General features: G+C 46.7%; 1 protein-coding gene across 1 annotated transcript in view; it reads right to left on the reverse strand.

Annotated features, from left to right (window-relative positions):
* The window catches only part of BRPF3 (bromodomain and PHD finger containing 3), a 39,861-nt gene extending 18,975 nt beyond the window's left edge, over nt 1–20,886 (reverse strand). Inside the window, exons 1-6 of the mRNA XM_067531535.1 lie at nt 20,375–20,886; nt 9,638–11,040; nt 7,038–7,194; nt 4,594–4,725; nt 2,403–2,531; nt 1,686–1,998 (exon numbers count right to left, since the gene is read on the reverse strand). Coding sequence (XP_067387636.1) covers nt 1,686–1,998; nt 2,403–2,531; nt 4,594–4,725; nt 7,038–7,194; nt 9,638–11,022 — 2,116 coding nt within the window. The 5' untranslated portion in view covers nt 11,023–11,040; nt 20,375–20,886. The remainder of the gene's footprint in view (nt 1–1,685; nt 1,999–2,402; nt 2,532–4,593; nt 4,726–7,037; nt 7,195–9,637; nt 11,041–20,374) is intronic.
* Nucleotides 20,887–21,383: the final 497 nt, after the last annotated feature.

Here is a 21,383-nt window from a genome sequence, read left to right on the forward strand (position 1 = left end):
AAGCACAGGATAGACAAATACCTGTCAGGGATGGTCTAGGTTTACTTGGTCCTGCCTCAGTGCAAGGGATCACCTCTCAAGGTCTCTTCCAGTCCTGCATTTGCATGATTCTATGATCATTCTTATCAATGCTATTTGCAAACGCTATGCCATTGGTGGAGGACTGAAGAACTCTAGGAGTCAGATTCCAAGAGGGCTGCGTCCTTGAAGAAGCAGATCAGAGAAAGAGAGAGAGCTCCACGGAAAGGATGGGAGCGGAAGCCTGGACTAAGTTTAGCCAAGTTATTTTGTGCTGCAGAGGGTTGGGAACAAATGCTTCAGAAATGCAGATTTGTCTCAAGATGATTTCTAGAACTGAAGCAGTCAGAAATTCAGGGCACCACAGGAATGAAGGTCTCTGTGACAAGACTCTAGCTATGGTGTTTCTGTATTCTGGGCCACAATACCACCACTACCTGTGCTGTCCCACTCGCTACGAATTTCTCCCCTCCCACTACCTCAACCCTTTCAGAACATGCCAATTCTCTGACTACTCAAATTGACCTAGCTGAGAGAGGGCATGGGGTAATTACGTCCAGTGTAAGGAGGGGGGTGAAATGAGGTTAGAGTCCAGCTCAGTTATTTAGGGCTATCTGCAGCAGTTGTGACTTAAAATAATCACAGAAATTAGAAATGGAAGACATCATCCCCTTCCACCCCTGGCCAGTGAAGGACCGTTCCTACAATAAACTGCCCTACAAACGTATAACTGATCTCTCTGTGAGATGCACTGGAATACCTTTCTCATACATTTTAAATTCCAGCAAACCAGCCTCTCAACTTAGGAAGAGAAAGGAGAACGGTGGGCCAATTACATAAAGTACAAGACAGGCTAAACTAGCATGAATTCATCTAATATCCAAATTACGTTATAGCCATGGCACATGGATTCCATAGCAAATAGTGATCTGGGCCTCAAAGACTTTAAGGTCAGAAAGGACCATCGTGATCATCTAGTGTGACCTCCTGCATATTGCAGGTCACAGACCCTCACCCACCCACTCCTATAATAGACCCCTAACTGCTGGATGAGTTACTGAAGTCCTCTAATCATGGTTTAAAGACTTCAAGTTACAGAGAATCCAACAATACCCGGCTGTGTCACAAACTTCCTCTGTGATCTTGGGCGAATCACTTAATCTTTCCAGGCCTCAGCTTCCCAGCTGTAAAATGGGGATTAAAAATATTTCCCTGACTCACAGGGAGAGTTCTGAGAATAAATTCATGATTGTTACATGCATAGACAGATTTTCAAAAGAGCTCCCGGCCACATTTCCAAGGGCTCGGCACCCACAACCAGGGCCATATTTTCCAAACTGCTCGACAGCCAGCAGCTCCCATTGCAAGACTGCAGACTTTCAGAAGAGCTCTGCATGCTACTAGGTTCTTTTGAGAATCTGGCCACTTATTTAAGTCCTAAACAGACGCTAAGATTGTGGTCCCTGGCAGGGAGTGTTGAGCTCATATAAGTGCCTAGACAAGTAAATGGATGTGCCCAAATCGTACCCCTTAAATGACGGATACAGTGATAGCCCAGGCAGAGTAACATAATCAGAATGATGGTTGCGCCTACACATAGAGTCTAGGAGTCTGGCTTTTACTGGACTGTTTATCACCCTAAAACTAAACAGGCCAGGGGAACTCACCGTCCTCCCAAGAAAAGCGATAAAAGTCTTCCGTTTTGGGTGACTCAGGCAAATGAATCCCCACATCAGTGTCAAAGCCAATGTTTTCAGCCTGCCGTCGCACGTGGCGTAATATCGCTCCTCCGAGGTCTCTGAGCCGGACAGCTGCTCGGTGGAAAATCGTGTCTTTAGCATTATACCTCATGCAGTTGGAAACTATAAGGTTAAAGTCTTCCTCAAACTCATCCAAGGTTCGGTACAGATGGGACTCCAGCTTCCGCCTCATGGTGGAAAAATCCATTGGATTGGAAATGAATTCCAGGTAATCTGGAACCTAAACATATAAAACCTGTACAATTACAAAAACCATTTACTAGCCAACCAGAGCGCATCCATCATAAGCACTCTTAATGTCCTTTCCACCTGCAGAAGGGGTAGTATCACCAACGTACATACACTGCAGCCAATTAAGCCAGAATGAAATTACTTGGCTGAGATGCTGTAGTATGCTTCCTGAAAACAATGCCTTTTACGGACCACCTAGAATACCCACAGTGTGAGCCTCCTTTAGAAATTCCTTAGTTCATGCCAACTGAGGACAAAGATGATCTGAGCTCTCTCAAAACAATGCCCTGCCCCTGCAAACTATGACACCATGTGAGCTTCCTCCTTTCTTCAAAGCAGTGCCCCATCACACCCTCAGCTCTAGCTCACTAAACTTCTAGGAAAGATACTTGCCTCATTCAGGTTAACGGGTTCTGCAAATATCTGGGCTGGATCCTTTTCCTGCAGCAGGTCCAAAGTTGTGCGCAGCAGCACATTGAAAGGAGTCAGCTGTAACTCCATAGCAGCCTGTTGAACTTTGACCTGGGAATGGTGGAAAGGAACCACACACAGTTAACAAAAACGGAAAAATGCAAGTGGTATTTCCCTTACTTCCGTTACATTAACTTAAACCAGCTCCATTCACTGATGGCAACCTCAGACTTTTAAAATTCATTTCTGAAGCAGGTTTGATCAGGTTTCTTCTGTTTGTAATGTAGAAATTAACAAAAATACTGTGCAGTATGCTGGGTCATATAATTAAAGAAGTTGCCTTCTTACTATCTTAACAAAAATGATTACAGTCTAGGTTTAATATCAGAGACATCCTCTAGTAGGGAACTAAACCTCGTAAACTGGGGTGCTCCTAGTTAGTCTATCTCATAACGCTAGAACAAGGGACACCCAATGAAATTAAAAGGCGACATGTAAAACTGGTAACAGGAAACACCATTTAACGCACCACAATGTGACCCATGGAATTCCCAGCCTCAAAATATTATTCAAATCAATTTAAAGGATTTTTTTTTTTTAAAAGGATAAAAGATTTAGGCATTTTTTATGAATAGCAACATCAATGGTTACATTAGACAAAATAAATAAATGATAAGGGATATAAACTATCATGTTTCCAAGCATAAGCCAACCACTAACTGACAGGAGGTAGGAAGATGCTAGGGCTAGGCTATTCAACAGTTGTTCATCAGAGGATTTCATGCACTTTCCCCTGAAGCATCTACTACTGGTTGATTTCAGAGATAAGATAATGGATGTCACTAGATGGACCACTGGTCTGATCTGGTATGGCTGTGCTCCTCCTTCAAGGACAATGGAACTGAATGAAAAAATGTATTCCTCCTTTAACTTCTTAAGATCCCTGATCTTACAATCTCTCACTATGGCATTAAAATCACAACCCAATGTCTAGGGAAAGGACTCTACTTATGTGAGGCAAACTTTATTTTGTGTGTTAAATGATAAAACACCAACAGTAAGACCCTGGGAGACAAAACACAGAAAGAGATTTACAGCAACAACATGAGTATACTGTACCTCCCACAACAAGAAGGATGAATCTGTATGAAGACCAAAAGCTAGGATTGCCGAGCATGTATGTTATGTACACCTAAAACCTGGGCCGAGAAGCATTCCAGCTACATATGTTTCTCCATGAGAACTTTCTAAACTACACTGGAATTTCACTAAGCTGCTTAGGATGTAGCTACCTGTGATACAGACACATCAAGATATCAAAAGCAAAAGGAAACAAAACTCAGAATGATTTTTTATCCTCCCACCCACAGGATGCCAGCATTCACAGCAGGGTAACACCAATCTTGTAAATCAGGAACAACCAAGCAGGATGAACCAGTGCTGGCACCATCAGAAGATCTCAGTCAAAAGAAGTATGGAGTCCAGTCAGCTATCACTAGAAAGAATTCCCAGTTGGACAAGCTGGTAAGCAAAATAAATATTGAGACCATGATGGAGAGTGTGAAAGAAATCTGATCATGCAAATTGGTATAAACTTGAACAACTGCAAGGGCAAAAGAGAAAACTTGCCAGTTTAGTAAGTGGTCTAAGTTTTAAAACTGCCTCTCTCAAAACCACCTCAAGGTAAGACATAGGAATCTTTGGCTTACCAAATGAAGGGGATGATGATTTACGATCCTTCTTGGTGTGATGGTTACCAAACTACTGGAATAAATATTAAAGAAGATCTAGATTCTGTTGCAGAAGCACCTGATCCATGCTCAGGACAGAATAGCAGAGGTGTTTTAGGTCAGGATTAAAATGCACAGGCTGTTATATAAAGAAGCTTGTGCAGCATTTAACACCACAATGCCTGACTCTGCCCAATGCCTTCAGTCAGCCTCTCACTAGCAGTGCAAGCCAGCAAGGCTCTGATTTGCAGAGGTATTGAGCCCCTGTACCTCCCTTAGACCCCAATGGGAGTTGTGGGTGCTCAGTACCTCTGATGATCAGAAGCTGCGCAAAGAGAAAAAGATGTAAGAAAAGCCGCTGTGTTTCAATTCCTCCATCAGGATCGGACAGCTGCAAGTGGAGAGGCGCAGGAGGCTGCAGGAAAGACCCAGGACCTACCTACCTGTTCCCGTTTGAGTTTCTCCCTCTTACGGATCAGCTCAATGAGCAACCGTGCTCTCTCTAAATCATGCCGCAGTTTCTGCCAGTACTTCAGTTCCTCCTTCACTGCACTGGTCTTCTCATCCTGCTCCTTCTGTAAGGGGTAACAACCGGATGAGATGAAATGCACAGAGAGGCTTCTTGTGTTGTCTACGTTTTCCATGTGTCTCTGCTGCACCACTCCCATAATCTTCCTCCTGTCTGCCTCCATTTTTACCAGACCCCATACACACTACAAAATCTATTGTGTTTAAGCACTATACTTAAACACAGTAGCGGCCTGACCATGTTAAAACGGGTTTGGTCTTGTCTGTGTGGACAGAGCTAAACCATGTTATAACCACATCCCAGAAATAAGATCTATTAGAGTCCATGCTCACTCATACTCTCACTCCTTTTATATAAAAGTCATTATTATTTAAACTACAACTGAGCTTGGTGACCCATTGTGCTAGGAGCTGTACATAGCAGGAATGGTCTCTAACCCCCCCCCAACGAGTTCACAATCTAGACAGACAGGGTTTAGTTTGTGTACATGGGAGAAAGGAAGTATTATCATCTCCTTTTTTGCAGATGGGGAACTGAAGCACAGGGAGAATATATAAGTTGCCCAAGGTCACACAGGAAGATCCAGAATTGGGAGCTGAACTCAGACCTGACAAGCTCCAATCTAGTTCCTTAACGACACAGCCAGCTTTCCTCTCTTCAGCTCCTTTACTTCGCTTTTCAAGTAATTACAAGGATATACTGATGTATAAATGCTCACCTGAGACAACCAAAAAAAGACAAACCCAAAATCCTGCAAAAAGGAAGTACTAATTATTTATATTTGTATAGTGTCTTTCACACAGAAGTATTCATTTACAATTGCTACTTACAGTAAACTGCTCAATCAATATGTCAAGTACATTTTGCACTCCCCACAACCTAGATTGATTAGCGTAAAAGAAATTTTGCACTAATCAGTCAGAAGTCTCCACACAAATCAAGTCTGGGATTTCCACTGAATATGGTAAAAACGTATGTGCACAAAATACACAATGCTCCACAATATGCCAGCTGCAATTGTTAGCAGTTTTACAGCATACAGGAATCACTTCACTTCACTACCTCATCAGCTGGATTGCAGCCACTCTATAATACCACAAAGCTGCACTGCACAACAATTTAGAAGAGGAAGCAAAAAAGGCTGTATCTGATTATTATTTATATAGTGCCATAAATGTGCAAGGGAGGATTTGAAATTGAAGTCGCCGGAGGAATTACCCAACTTGGAATTTGACCAGAATTAACGCTTCTTGGCTTGTGAATGGCATCTTTAATGGCTACTATTAGTCAAGTGCTTGGTTTTATGATTCATCTGAAAGACAGTCCCACCGGCAGGACATCATGCCCTAGCACAGAGTTAGTCTACACTTAAAACTTACAGCAGCACAGCTGCATTGGTCCGTAATAAAACCACCTGAACGAACAGCAGTAATAGAGCATCTCCCGCCAACATGGCACTGTCCACACTAGCCTTTAAGCCAGCAAAACTTATGTCGCTCAGGGGGTGTGTTTTTTTCACACCCTTGAACGACAAAAGTTTTGCCGGCATAAGTGCTAGTGTAGACAAGGCCTCGGTCTGTGGCTCTAGAGCCGCACGTGTCTTTAATGTGCCTCCTGTGGCTCTTTGCAGGACATGATATTAAAACACGGTGTGATTAAGTATTAACCAATCTAAGTTATTATCCAATCAGGATGCATTTACTATGTTCAATTGTAGTTGATAAAATAATAATACTTGGTCAGTCATTTTGCTGTGAGAATAATGTGTGTGTGTGTATGTGTAAATGAAAACTACATATTTTCCCCATCATACTGTTTAAATATGAATATATAGTACTATAGTGAATGAAACAAAGAATTCACACTTCTGTGTCTTTTTTGAGTAATGTTGACCACTAATTTGGCTCCTACACTACTGAGGTCTGAGTATCACTGCCCTAGCACGCTCCGAGAGCACTGATTTCATCCTGACTCACGAGGAAGAGTGCCACCCAATGAATCACCAATACTATATGTTGCAGCACACTAGATCTCCCATTCAAGTACTAACCTGGCTTGACTCCTTGAGTGTACCAACAGAAAGCAGCACAGATTCAGAAAGAGCACTCACATTCTCCACTGTAATTATCTTAATTTAAGGAACGGGGTGTTTCTCTAGTTCTGCCTCTTTATTTCCCATTCCAAATTCGCAATTCAATACCCAAAACTCGGCCCCTGACTGCACCTCTTCCACTACTCAAAGCTGAATTACATCTTCCCAGTCTCTCCACCCTGCTCCTCTTTCGAGTTTACCCCAAACTGATTCCCCCACCCACATTTCTCTTCTCTCCCAGGCTGCTACAGAATGAGGGGCAGTACCTGCTCTGCATTTCTTTGGGACTGTAAGTGAGAGTGCAGGCGCCGTATCAGAGGGACGCCATTCCTCGACTGGCGCTTCAGCAGCCAGTAATTGTGTAGCCGCTGCATAAACTGGTTCTTCCTCTGGAGAGAGAGTCCACTGCAGATTTTATTCAACCTATAGAAAACAAACCAGATCAGCAAGCAGACTACCCCGCACATCAAAGCAATCATCAAATTCTATGGACCCTGGTGGCTCATGTTAAGATCTCCTGTTACAGTAACATAACGCACAATTTTGCAATGTTGTGTCCACATGCAGTAAGAACTGTACAAATAATTCATGCCAGTCTGTGCCAATCTGGGGCCTTTCAGCTGTGAAGATAGCCATCTCTGCCTTTAGGAACATATTGTTATTTTAACAGCAGCTCTGCTGGAGGTTCTGACCAAACAATAGTCACAGCATGGTGACAAGTATCCAATCACCAATTCAGCTCCAAGGGAGCAGTTAACTTTACTGGGGTCATTTAAGTTTAACATTATTCAGCTAGGCACACTAGGAAACAAACCCTATAAACAGAGTCCAAGGACATTATTTTTAACCCTTTCACAATGATTAGACCATTCTTGTGTCTGTACAGCACCCAGCACAACGGGGTCCCGGGTCCACGACTAGGGCTCTGAGGTACAATGGTAGTACAAATAAATAAATAACACATGGTATCTTAGCAGTTTTCGACAGAACATCTATTAAAATACCAGGGGCATCTGGTTGCATTTTTCAAGATGCTAGAAGAAAATAGAGCACCATCCCCTGCTTCATGAGGCTGTCCTGGCAGAAATATACTAGGCCAAATTCACAGCTGCTATGACAATAATGCATTCGGCTCTCTGCAAGGGATGTTTAGGAACCATGAAGTGGAGTCAAAATACATTAGTTTTAATCAGTAGAAAGCTGCTTTTCACTGAGGCCTTTGTTCACCCAATGGCTTGTAACAAGTCTGAAACTATTTTAAAGCACGGTCACAACCCTATGTAGTTTATGTGCACACTTTATTTGTTATAATTAGAGCCAGGCAACATTTTTTGGACTAAAATTTTCTTCGCAAATAAATACAGATTCAGGTCGATCAAACCGTTTTGCAAATTTGTGTCCATTTTGGCAAATTATTTCCGTCGGGGGGAAAAAAAAAGGAAAAATCATGCAGAAACGTCCATATGATTTGTTTTGACATTGCTGAAACATGCCATTTCAATTTTTTATACTAGATTCCTGATTCTGCACTAGATTCCTGACTTAGGCACCAGTGGCTTTCACAAAGCCCGAGGTGGAGATGCTGCCTCCCCTTATAACGTACAGCTAGAGCCATGCACGGATGCAAAATTTGTATCCACATCCAATCAGCAATCCGCAAAAATGATCCGTGGCTATCCACAGCCGCAGATTTGCAGGGTTTTAGATATAAAATCTGGATCCGCATCCATCCGTAGATATCCGCATCAGCGGATGTGGATATCTGCAAATTTGCAAGGATCTACCTATCACCCGGTGCTTAGGACACTCACCCAGGATGATCCTGGTTCAAATTCCTCCTCTGCCTCATGAGGCGCAGGGATTGGAACAAAGGTGTCCTGCCTCTCAGGTGAGCGCCCTAACCACTGGACTCTGGGGTATTTGAGGGTGGGTCTCTCTGAGTCTCTCTTGTTGAAGCTGTTCTACTTTGTACAAATAATTAACTATTCAATGGAGCAAGGACTGGAATGCAGGTATCTCCTCCCCGCCCCAAGACGGATGCCCTAACCACCTGGCTATCAAGTCACTCTCTGGCCCAATGAATATTTAATTAACAGGAGAGACTCAGAGAGACCCATCTTTAGCCAATAGCCCAATGGTCAGGATGCATAACTGGGAGGGGAAGACGTGGGTTCAAATCCATGCTCCACATCAGGTTGAACAAGGATTTGAATCTGAGTTTCCCACATCCTAGGTGAGTGCCCTAACTTGTGGTATATAGGCTATAAGGATATGTGGCAGCACCTCTGCCTCAGTTGTCTGAATGCCAGTAATCCCTAAATCCCCCTGGGAACCTAGTCCCCTTTGCTTTTATTTTAAAAAATGGTTTTAAAAAAAAAAAAAAAAAAAAAAAAAGCCCAAAATCTAAAGAAGACATTTTGTTCAATTCATGCTTTTTTTTTTTTTTTAATTGCCAGTGAAGTGAATAAAAGCTATTTGCACAGCTCTGGGGTTTGTTTGCTAAGGATCCCCTGGGAATGGGCTACAGCATATTGCACAGTTTGGGCATAACTGCTAAAAAAATAACAACAGAAGCTGCTCCAATAAAAGATGTGACCTCACCCACCTGGTCTCTCTAAAAAATATATTATTCCTAATGGCCAGCGACACCACAACTGTGCCGACAACAACCGTGTGCAAAAACGGTGGTTGAGCCTGCTTCTGCAGAAGGTTTTTGAACATGGTTGTCGCTAGTCAAAGTGTGGACTGTGCCTCAGGGTGTGTGTTTAATAATTTAAGGCAGGACAGATGCTGGACTAACCCAGTTCTTAATACACAAGACCTGGCTGGTCCCAGATGTTCACAGAGCATCAGCGCCAACGCTCACCTGTAAGAAGGGATCTGGGTGACCATCACCAGTGGCATAGATGAACGCCCATCTGCCAGGTCACAGGCTTCCTTTTTGATCTTCTGCTTCAACTTCACTTTGCTCTTCTTCAGGGATCCTTTGGGGGTGCCAATGCTGTCCTCCTCCTCTCCTTCCTCCTTCGCGATGTCCTCCTCCCCCTCACTGGCAGCAGTCACAGACCCTTTTTTCATTGTCCCAGGTGGGGAGTGCGCCCCACAATAAGCCGTCTTGCGCACTGTGAAAGTTGTGCCGTTGATGCTGGTCTCCCTCATGGGTTCTATCTTCATGAAGAGACCAGCCCGTTGGGCACATGTGACGTGGAAGGCAGTGTAGCAGTTCACCTTATGGCACTGGATAGCAGCTCCCATACCCTTTTGCTTGCAAATGTAGCAAGTCAGCTTCCAGCGAGCAGGCGGGATGTTGTTTATCCCTTCGATGGGCTCCAAGAACACAGTGTTTGCAAAGCAGACCTCGGGGATCCAGATGGCACAAACAACATGGGCCCAGCGGCCATCGCTGGTCTGCTTGAAGGCTCCGCCTTTGTTTGGGCACAGAACACAATCAACCGGGCGAGAAGGGGACTGCAAGCAGCAGCGGCAAAGCCACTGGCCCTCGGGGATGTAGGGTACGCCGTAGCACTCCTGGTGCACGGCCAAGTTACAGATGTCACAGAACAGGATGACGTTGCTGTTGTGACACTCATCGTCCATGCAGACGCAGCAGACAGCGTCCTCATCAATCAGGGACTGCTGGGCCCCGTTGTTGCGGCTCTCCAAATACGACTCCTTCTCCAACCGGTCCACTAGCAGCTCAAAAGCATCAGCAGAAACTGTCCCGTAGCCGTCATCCTTCCGCTTCTCATTGACCATGTCCAGCCAAGCCAGATCCTCCTCGTCCATGTCATACTCCACCTCTGCATCGAGGTCCTCAGGAGGCTTCTCGATGTACCGGTAGTATGCTGAAGGCAGAGGAGGAGCATCTGGCTGGCTGAAGGAGTCCATCACCCGGAAGTTGGGCTGGGGTAAGTGGAAAGATGTCCCTGGTGCATGTTTGGAGCATGACTCTTTCTTTTTGCCTTTAGAGGGTGTTTTCTTGGACTTGGAAGGGAACAGGGGCTGTTCACTGTTTTCCTTGTTACTGTTGCACTCTGTGATATCTTGGGCAGTCAGCTCATCCTCCGTGATGATCTTTAGGGGATCGTAGATGCTGATGCGATGGAGCCGTCCATCAATATCAACCTCCACTATCCGCTGGGCCTGGGCGTATGTCAGAGTCTCCCGGGTGGGCGAGCATTTCAGGCTGTAGGGCGAGGGAGAACGTCTCCCCTCAGGGTTCTGCCGGGACCTCCTCCGAGGCTTCCTCATATCTGCAACCTGGGAAACCTGTAACAAAACCCAAAGAGAACACAATTCAAGCCAACGGCACAGGAAAACGTGAGCAGCACAGATTAAAAAACTTACTCAGCATTACAGAAGTGAAACATGTCCACTTCTCAACCAATTTCAGATTCACTAAAGCACTGAAAGCAATTCCTCTTCTTTAGATCAAAGATGGTGCACATACATCAGTGGACAGGTCTACCATTTCTCCCATTATGTTGCAGCATTGCCTAGCAAATCCCCTCCAAGCCCCTGCTTATTATTTCAGAGGACTGATATATCACTGTACAACCAGCTGAAAAAGACTGGAATAAGTTTGACAGTATTTTGTATTGAGTTAAACACTGCACTGAGCACTTAGTTCAGCTCACAGTTGGAACTCCCACCAAATCAAATAACACTTTTTATATCTGATGGCACTGTCCATATATTAAATTCATGCTGTATGTGGAATTTTTCTCTATGTTCTTGTGCCTGTTATTATTATTATTTATTTCCAGTGGCACACACAGTGTGCTAGATATTTTCCAAACTTAAAAGCAGGAACTGTTCCTGTCCTGTAGGCCATGATCCTCAACAGATGCTGCAATACTTCCAAAGTCTGGTGAAAAAACAGTTGAGAATTCTACAGAGGAGGGTTATATACCTATATCTGCAAGTAATATCCCACTGCTGACAAAATACATTATGTGAGTTCCAGCCAGAAGACTACATAGAGGAACCAGTCTTTTTTAAGTGGAGCCAGTCATAGTTTCGTGGCTAAGGTTGCAACCAGCATTTCAATCTGGGCCCTATTTTCAACCCTTTTGTACAGTAGTCCACAAAAATACTCACTTTGAAAATTCTGACACAAGTGCAGAGTTCTGACTAGGCATCACTGCAAGAAAATGGTAGTGCAATGGGATATGGAAAGGTTTGGAAGAGATTAATCTGGCCAAGTGCTGTTTGAAGCTATCTAATAACTCTGGGACACTTTCAGGGTGTCTATCAAAAGGGACTGGCACTGAAATAGACTGGTAACACGGCATGCTTTCCATAAACACAATTCTTGCTGCAGTTTGGGAATCCAATTTATCTTCACTACTTTTATATTGCAAATAAACATACAAGGGTGCAGTGTGCCAGAACAGGTGCCTCTTTTAAACAGTCAAAGAAATTAAATAAATTCATAAATAATGTGTAGATGATCCCAGACACAGCCCTCAGCCAAAGAGCATAGCATCCACTGGTAAAATGCAATACAGAAGCTGATGACTATTGCCTGTTCGTTCACTATGGCGCTCTTCTTGTGTCTTGAAAACAATGAAAGGATTTCCTAGAACCAGGGACCTCAATCCTCCACCCATGCACATAACCACCCCTTCATTGATCCCTTTATTCTGCACATCACTAGTTTTAATGGTAAATGCAGCTCCCAAGAACTTCAATTTGCAAATCAACCTGGATGTGTAATAAGCAGACTTCATGGACCTGGCGGAAATGCTAACCCAAATGGGGAAAGGGGTGGGGGGAAAATTAGACAGACAGAGGAGTTCAGTGCATGTGCTAGGGAGAGAGAGCGAGCAATGTGGAGGCCACTTATTCACTAAGGCCAGGAAAAGTTTTAATTTTAGTAGTTATCTTTTAAGTTTTGTGTATGTATGTTGCATGGCCAGCCCTCAAGGACAAGCTGATATTCCAGCACCTACATATTCCATCATGATTGGTGCAATACAAATACCATATATAGATCAGAGACATAGATTAGCTTTAACTTAAAAACCCTGGGTGCATTGACTGACCAACACAACTGAGCTGACACTGCAATGAAAACTGGTCTCCAGCCTCACTCTCCACAATGGCAGTTTGTTCCCTGGGGAGCACTCCAGAGAGAGAGAGCACGTATGTAACTAGCCATGTGTCTGCCTCCCAACATGCAGAACGGGCACAATTGGCTGAGCAAACCCAGAGGCAGAGTTTAGCAAGGTAGCAGGCCAGACGTAAGGACAAGCATCCGTTCCTTCTGCTGTTTGTGGGGTTCTCAAGGAAACACAGCGTGTGACAGAGAGGCTAGATTTCATTTCCAGGCTCAAGCGCTGGCTTGTCAACATGGAACAGGGTAAGAGATGGCAACACATGGGGAGAGATTGGTTCTTCTCAACCACTTTTCAAACAGCAAGCTGAACTCGTTTAGTGCGATGACTTTTTAACAGGGAGAGACAGGATGGTGTGCTGGAGCCAGAAGATTCAATGGGAATTGAGGCACTGGACAGAGGAAAGACGATGAAGTAAAAGAAATGCTATGGAGGAGAGAGGTGGGAAAGGGACAAGATGGCAATGTTAATAGGAAGCCAGATAAATCATGTGAGAAGAGCAGCACCAGGGACATGAAAATGAGCCGTGAGAAGAAAATGGCCAAATTACAGGAAGAAACAGACCCAGAAAGAGAGGAAGAGGAGAGGAAGAAAAACAGAACGTGAAAGCCTCCTGAAAAGATAAGTGGGCTCCTGGCTAATCTCTTGCTGCACTGAGGGTGTGCAAAGGGCCGGGACTGCTGCCTCACCCATATTTTATTTAAATATATAAATTCAGCCCTGCTTACAGAATTTGCAGCCATGAAAAAAACATTGTAAAATGTAATTTGTGTTTAGCCCATTGCATGATTTCTGGTCTGTAAAGAGCCCGAGCCTGAGAACACATATTCACAGGAAGCAAGAATGAGTAAGGGTTTGCAGGGATCGGGTCTTACAACAGTAATCAGTTAGTTCTATTGGTGAGGGGAAACAAGTTCTAGGAGTGATGCTTCTAGACCTGGAGTATTTATATGCCACAGCATGGGGAGTTAAGGTTTCAGCCAGGACTAATGGAGCATCATAAAATGCAACCATGGCCCTTAAAGCACTAATCAGCCACCTGACCAGCAGGTAGTAAAGAATCCAATTTCATTTGAGCTTCTGATTGTCTCAATTTCCTGGACAATAGAATTTTTAAATAAAATAAAATTATAAATAAGGCACCTGAGTTAACAAATTAAAATACCAAAAAACCATGACTAAAAACCACCCTCTTAAAATTCGGAGCGATAAAAGCAGATAAGGTGTTCACCGTAAGAAATTGACCGAGGGAAAGGTAATATGTGTGGGCCAACACCAGTCATTGTGAATATCACTTCTGGGAAAACCAAGCTGTTTGAGGCTTTTTAAAAACACGGAGAGAGAGTCTGGGGCAGATTTCAGGGACAGCCTAGGACCTGCTACAGCAAGGGCTCAGTCACCTGCTGAACCACTATGGTGGGATGCGCTGGTTGCCTTACTGAGACGATCTGCACATTTGCAAGGAGAATTATGCAAAAGATCCCCCCTTTGGGAATGGAGCTAAGGAAGAAATGAACTCAACCAATAAGAGGGATGTCCATGCAGCCGAGAAAAGTTATCCTTCGTTAACTTCCTTTCCAACTTGTCACCTGTAAACCAATGGGAGCAGAAGATACACTGCACATAACTTTCTTATTGTTACTGCCCTCCTTCCCCACTGCAAATCAACCAGGCAAGTAAAGAGTGAACTGGAGAACACACAAGAGAGGGACTGAAACCTAGAAAATAAGGACTTCAGAGACACAAGTGAAGCAAGAGCCTAAAGAATTTAAACAGGCCCCAAGTTTGGAAAAACACAATGAAATTTCACTACTCATGCAGTTAACTGAGAATGCAGCCTCCATGTCCTCTAGACTCCTTTGCAGACACATGCAGGCACCCTAACTAATCACATTTACCTCCTATTGAGACCTATTGGCTGGCATAAAAAAAAAGGTTATAAAACATACAATCACTTAATACAATCCAGAAACATCTAAAAAGTTACTGAAACTGCTGCCAAGAAGAGCTGAGTGGCTGGGTCAGAGAGGGCAGCTCAACCCAAAAAGGGTCAGGATGATAGTATGACCACAACTTCCCATCTCTGAAACCTGACTCCAAAACAATCTGAACTATAGCTAGCCAAAATGCTGCAGGTTTGTCTACATTAGAGAAATGTTCTGTTCTAAGAATTCTTTAGTCCTCCTGGCACGCTTGTAAAACACCTCATGGTCACACAAAAAAGTGCTTCCAATGGTGTACAGGTGTGCGAAAATACTTGCTTCCTGCAGGGTTAAGTACTGCTGTGGCCTTGTTACTTTGGAAATGAAGTGGAGGAAAGGTGAGGCCTGCAGCCAGTTAAGCAAGGATTGAAGTTTGGGGGCACTGGAAATGGATTAGTGAATTTCTACTGAGCGGCTGGGGTTGGGGAAGGAGGACTTTGGTTATGAGCACAGTGGGATGTCTCCAGAAGGACACCAGTAGAATATGACATGGCTTCACTGGGATGGGATTGAGGAAGAACTGTGATATAACGGCATGGGAGGAGAAATATTTTATGGCATCAAGGAAGCAGAAGGGAAGGACTGGGTGTCATAGGATGCGAGTGGAAAAGTAGGGTCTGGTGGCATTGGAAAATAGTGTTGAAATTCTGGAAGGGATAAATCCAGCATTGCCTGGATGTAAATCAGGGTAGCACTTGTCTGTATGAAATTTTAGTTTGTACTGATTTCGCTAGAGCTTTTTATGTTGTAAAACTAGGCAAATATCTAGATGAGTTGATGTAACCCCTGAAAGACCTCTGCATACCCACAGGGGTGTGCATACCCCTGGTTGAGAACCACTCGAATAGAGGGTCAGTGGTTAAAGAAGTTAGTACCATCCGTGATTGAGTAACAGATGAGGCCCCTGACTTTGCATGCAAAGTCTGAATGGTGCTGCAGCATCATTGTTGGCACATTTGACTCAAGTTGTTTGGTTCAGTATGAAACAAAAAGGTATCAAGGAGGAGATGTAGTTGTGCTTTTTGCATCTGATCTCAAATACAGGCTGTTTCCCCTACCACAGCGAGATCTGAATGTGTACACCTGATGTGTGAGTCCTGCGAGGGGGATCCAATGGGCTGGGCGTGGCAGCCGTCCTAAGCTAATACAGAAGCTCACTGTGGGAAGATCAGGTTCCTCATCACAGTGACACTAGAATCACCAATAATGCTGTGATTTCAATAGCCACTGGTTCTTCTGGATCATTCCAAAATTTCATGCCATGGCAACCATGAGGACTGTCCCACATAACTGCAAGCTCCATTCATAAGAGTGAACACACATTGGATCTGGTGTTTGTGTCAGGGGGAGACGTTAGAACGATGGATATTACCTCTGTCATGGGACAACCACAGGCTCCTTTGAGAATAGGGTGCACCCATCCCACTGGGGTGATGAAAGGCTTTTGATGGTTTGCCCTAGAGGCTGATGGAACCAGTGAGTTTCCAGGAGGTCTTGAGGGAGAAAGCTGTTCTTCCAACAGACCACTCTGTTCATACCTCAGTAAGACTTTATAACAATCTTTTTTTCTTCCACTACAAACAGTGACCCCAAAAGTCCCTCTCGCTCTGCTGTCTTTGGCTTCACAAATTACCTTGGTGAACTGTGACAAACAAAGCAAAAGGGGAAACTGCTAAAGCATCAGAGGCAGAAGCCTCAAGCACAGCCTGGCTGATTGTGGTGTGCAGAGCTCTTAAGATCGTATGCCATGGCTGTGCTAAGAAAGGTTTCTTCACTTCCATCATAGCATCTGCAACGTCTCGCACAGCAGAACTGTTCCAAGTGACAGCTGACAGCTTGGTGAATCCTCACTGCCTCCTGCACTCAGCTGCCAAGTCGAGTTTCTCTCCTGAAGTTTTCATGTTACTTTCCAAACATGAGCAATTTTATTTGCACTGGTCAATACCATGTCTTGAGGACAAATACTGTCTTCTCTGCTGAGTTTCAGCCAGTATTGCTTGCTGAGATTCGGGAAGTGCTGGGTCAACTTCGTGTCACAACCTGAAATATGGACAACCTGTCCTTCCTGGCAGCTGAACGTCAGTGGAGAAGACCTGGGTCCACAATTGACCAAGAAAGTCAATGTTCCCCCCATGTTGAGGCCCACGGTCAAGAAATCAATTCCTGATGTCAACGATCTGGCTAACTATCAAACAGCTGTACCATCTCCCATTTTACGGGACGGTTAATTAGGAAGGTAGTGACAAGGCAGCTCTGGCAGTTTCTTGATTCCTTAGATTCCACCCAGTCTTGCTATAGGCCTGGATTCGAGGTAGAAACTGCATTGATTGTGTTAGTTGCTGATCTCCTCCTAGTAATGGACAAAGTGTCCATGCTGATTCTTTTAGATCTACCAGAACCCTTTGATACAGTTGGCCATATGATTTTTTGGTTTCTTTTGTGGACGTTAGCAGGGGTGGATGAAGCAACTCTTGAGTAGCTCCATTCCTATCATTCTGAGAGAACCCAAAAGGTAGCTGTGGGCAACTGTCCCATGTCACAAGGGATCTTGTTTCCAGGGTGCCACATGGGTCAACAGAGTCAACTCTCTTGTTCAGTGTGTATGAGACACTCCTCAAAGAGGGTAAGGGAGGTGACAAGGGCTGTGCTGTGTTCAGTATACTGGGGACACCCAGCCCTACATCTCCATCATGCCTGACCCAGACGGAGCAGAGAAACAAATTATCTAGTGCCTAGATGAACTTGGGACTTGAATGAGAGTTAGCCGGATGCAACTCAATCCAGACAAGACTGAGGCTATGGATACACTGGACAGCTTACAGCAGCACAGTTGCACCAATGCAGCTGCGCTGCTGTAAGCTGTCTAGCATAGCTGCTTTAAGTCTCCCATTGACTTAATTAATCCACCCCCAATGAGCACCAGTAGCTATGTTGGCGGCAGAAGCCCTCGTGGCGACGTAGCGCTGTCCACACCAGAGTTTAGGTCAGTGTAACTTATGTCGCTCAGGGTGGTGGTTTATTCAAACACCTGAGCAATATAAGTTATACCGACATAAGTGGTAGTGTAGACATAGCCTGAGATAATGCTGGTAGGCTGGAGAAAGCAGCTGGAATTGTTGAGGAATCGTATTTCAGCACTCCTCATTGACAGAGTGCAATTCCCATTTGCAAAACAGATGCACCACTTGAGGCTGTTGTTATATCCTGGGCTGCTCTGGAAGACCCAGGTAGCAGATGTGGCCAAGAGAGCACTTTTTTCCATCTACACCTAGCAAGACAAGTGCAAGTTTTTCTCTCCAAAATAGTTTGCCACAATTTTCCATGCCATAAAGATTGCTGTAATGTGATTTTCATGGAGCTGCATGTTAGAAACATTCAGAAGCTGAAGCTGGTGTAGAATCCTGCAGCCCTTTTATTAAGTGGAGTTGCATGATGGGAACACATTAGATCAGTGTTCCATGATCTGAACTGGCTTCCAATAAGCTTCCAGGTGAAATTCAAGGCGTTGGGTTTGTCTACAAAATCCTAAATGGTTTGGTACCTGATTCTCTCTCTGCCTCTCTCTCCATGACGTACTGTTGCAATTGAGATCAGCAGAGATGCTCTAGCTGCTGTTCCTTTGATATAAAGAAAAGGAAGTTGCTGGCAGGGCATTCTCTGTGAAAGGTCCTCAGTTTTGGAACTCAGTCCCAACCTTGCTCCACCAGGGCACAGTGGAAAAACCCATCTTTTTCACTATTCTCTAATGCAGTTTAGGAAAGCATGGGCTGACGTAGAAACAATTATGGGCAGTATCTTGTTTGTTTGTTTGTCTATGCTGCGATTTTTAATTTAATTTTCCAGAACATAGGATGGGCACCTGTAAATAAATCAATAAATGCCACAAAGAAATAATCTTCAATGCCTGCAAGTCACACTTCACTTACTCTTCATCTTACCACCATACTGCATTCTTTTCTCATGCCAACTACACTTAACAACAGCCATGCCTGCGCCCATCTAATCACACTCCTTCCACAGTACCCATGAACCCATACTTTTTACATGTCAACCAGACCAATGTCTTCCAAGCCCCACTCTATCCCAGGGACAAAACACACATATATTTGCAGATGGCTTGGACTCCTCCGCCCTCATGCTTGTACTGAAGTATGCAAGGAACTGTGTCTGGGCTCAACAGAGGCTCAGAACAGTTGCATGCCCTACATTTGAGTCAGTGCATGCAGTGAGCTTTATCAAGTCTCATCAGATGTCCAGCATAAGTAACCACCATGCTAGGCACTGTGCATGCAGAGAGTTGAGTTAGGCCTCAACACAAAAAGATTAAGACTTATGCTGGTAATAGTGAAGATAGTACAATATCATGGTGGGGAAAATGATTACATTGAACTGTGTCAGCTTGCAGCAGAGGATGGTGCAAGCAGGATGTTAGTCCAAGTTGCTGAGAATCACATGCACTGAGCTGCATCAGGTGTTAGCAGGGGCAATCTCTGCCCATTGTGAGACTGGAGCATGCAGTGGGGTAGTGTCAGGTCTCTGTAGGCAAGTCTGGCTCTCAAGATGGGTTTGGCACATATAGAGAAGAGTTGCAGGCCTCACTATGGGGGTCTTGTGGGCTCCCAAACCAGGGATAATGTGCATACAGTGAGCCATGTGAGGCCCCACCAGAAGAATCTCTGCCCCCATGGTGGGGACAGTGTAGGCAGTGAGCCAAGTCAGGCCTCTGTAAGAGCCCCACTAAGGGAGAATGTTGTGTGCAGCGAGCTGTGCCAGGTCTCAGCAGAGACCTCCCCCAAGGCTGAGATGGGTCAGCTCAGGGGACAGTGCATGCAGCGAGCTGTGCCAGGTCTCAGCAGAGACCTCCCCCAAGGCTGAGGTGGGTCAGCTCAGGGGATGGGACAGTGCATGCAGCGAGCTGTGCCAGGTCTCGGCAAGGCCCTCCCCTGAGGCTGAGGTGGGTCAGCCCTACGGCAGGGGGATGGTACATGCAGTGAGCTGTGCCCGGTCTCAGCGGGGGAGGAGGGGCGGGGTCTGTAGCTTTTCCAGCATTCTCGAGCCCTTCCGCGAGGAAAACCCCTCCTCTCACTGGCTACCCGGGCGAGGGGGGAGGGGTAGCTAGCTGGCTCCCCGCTGCCATTGGCTGATGCCGCCGTCTATCCGACCATTGAGACCAATGGTAGCGCAGGGCCGGAGACCCGGCGCGAAAGGTGGGTCTCGGCCCTGCCTCGGCCAATGGGGTGGGAGAAGGTGGGCGTGGCCCCCCCGTTGGGGGGGACAAGATGGCGGGGGGGTAGTTGCCCCACTCCACCCCCCCCATCGGCCGCAATCCCCGTCAGCCGCCCCGCTATAAGGCGCCGTGGCGGCAGCTGCGCGGCTCCCCCAGGCCCGAGCGCGCCCTGCCTCGGAAGGGCCGCCGCCCCTCCCCACCCCGGCCCGCTCCCCCGGGTCACCTTCCCGCGACCCCCGGGGGAGGGGGTGCCGGCCCCGCGGGCTCCGCTTTACCTGGCCGCGCCGGCGCCGCCTGCTTCTCCTCCTCCCTCGGCCGCTGCGGCTCCGGCTGTCCCGCGCCGCCTGCCCCCGTGGGGCGGACGGGCTCACTCACAGGGCCGGTGGGGGGGGGGGAGGGGGAGACAAGATGTCGGCTGGGTCCGCTCCGTCGCCTCCGCCGCTGCCTCCTCAGCGCCGCCCCCGCCTGCCCCCGCCTCGGCGGCTCCGAGCCCGGCCGGCCCGGCCCCGCTGCTTCCCCGCGCCGCGCTCGGGGGCCCCCCGCTCGCTCCGGCGGCGCCGCGGCTCCGGCGGCTACTGCTGACTGGGGGGGGGGGAAGCAGGGCGGGGGGGTGACAAGATGGAGGCGGCGGCGGCGGCAGCGCAGCCCGGCCGAGCGGAGAGGGAAGGAGGCAGCGAGAGCGCGGGCGGGGGAGGGGGCTGCAGCAGCCGCTTCGCTCCCCCCCACAGGCAGGGACCGCCCCCCCTCGCTTCCCCCTCCCCGGACACCACAGAGCGAGAGGCCCGGGGGCAGCGGCCTCTGGGGGGGGGGGGGGAGGAGAGCGGAGCGGAGACTGCCCGGCTTCAGCGCCCCCACCCTCACGGGGCTGAACGAGGGTGAGGGGGGAGCAGCTGGGGGTTGTCCCCCACCTCGCCTGTGCTCAGCCTGGGGGGCGATCCCCACTCCATCTGTTGAGCTGGGGGGGTTGCCCCTCCACCTCCATTATGCTGAAGGGGGCAACCTGGGGTACACCCCCCCACTTCCTGTGTGCTGAAGTGAAGCCTGGGGGTTACCCCCCTCACATATGTTGAGCCAGGGGGTGTCCCCCTGCCTCCTGTGTGCTAAAGTGGAGAGACAGCCTGGGGGCTGCCCCCCCTGTGCTGAAGTGGGGGGGCAGCCTTGGGAGTGACTCCCACCCTCATCTTCTGGACTGGGGGGTAGTTTGGTAGTATCCCTCCTCACTCCCCTGTCCTGCTGAAGTGGGGGACCCAGCCTGGGGATGTCACTCTACACCCCAATATAGGG

This window comes from Emydura macquarii, unplaced genomic scaffold (assembly GCF_026122565.2).
Source record: "Emydura macquarii macquarii isolate MOO-44397 ecotype Brisbane River unplaced genomic scaffold, CSIRO-AGI_Emac_v2 contig_3220, whole genome shotgun sequence".
NCBI classification, from domain to species: Eukaryota; Metazoa; Chordata; order Testudines; family Chelidae; genus Emydura; species Emydura macquarii.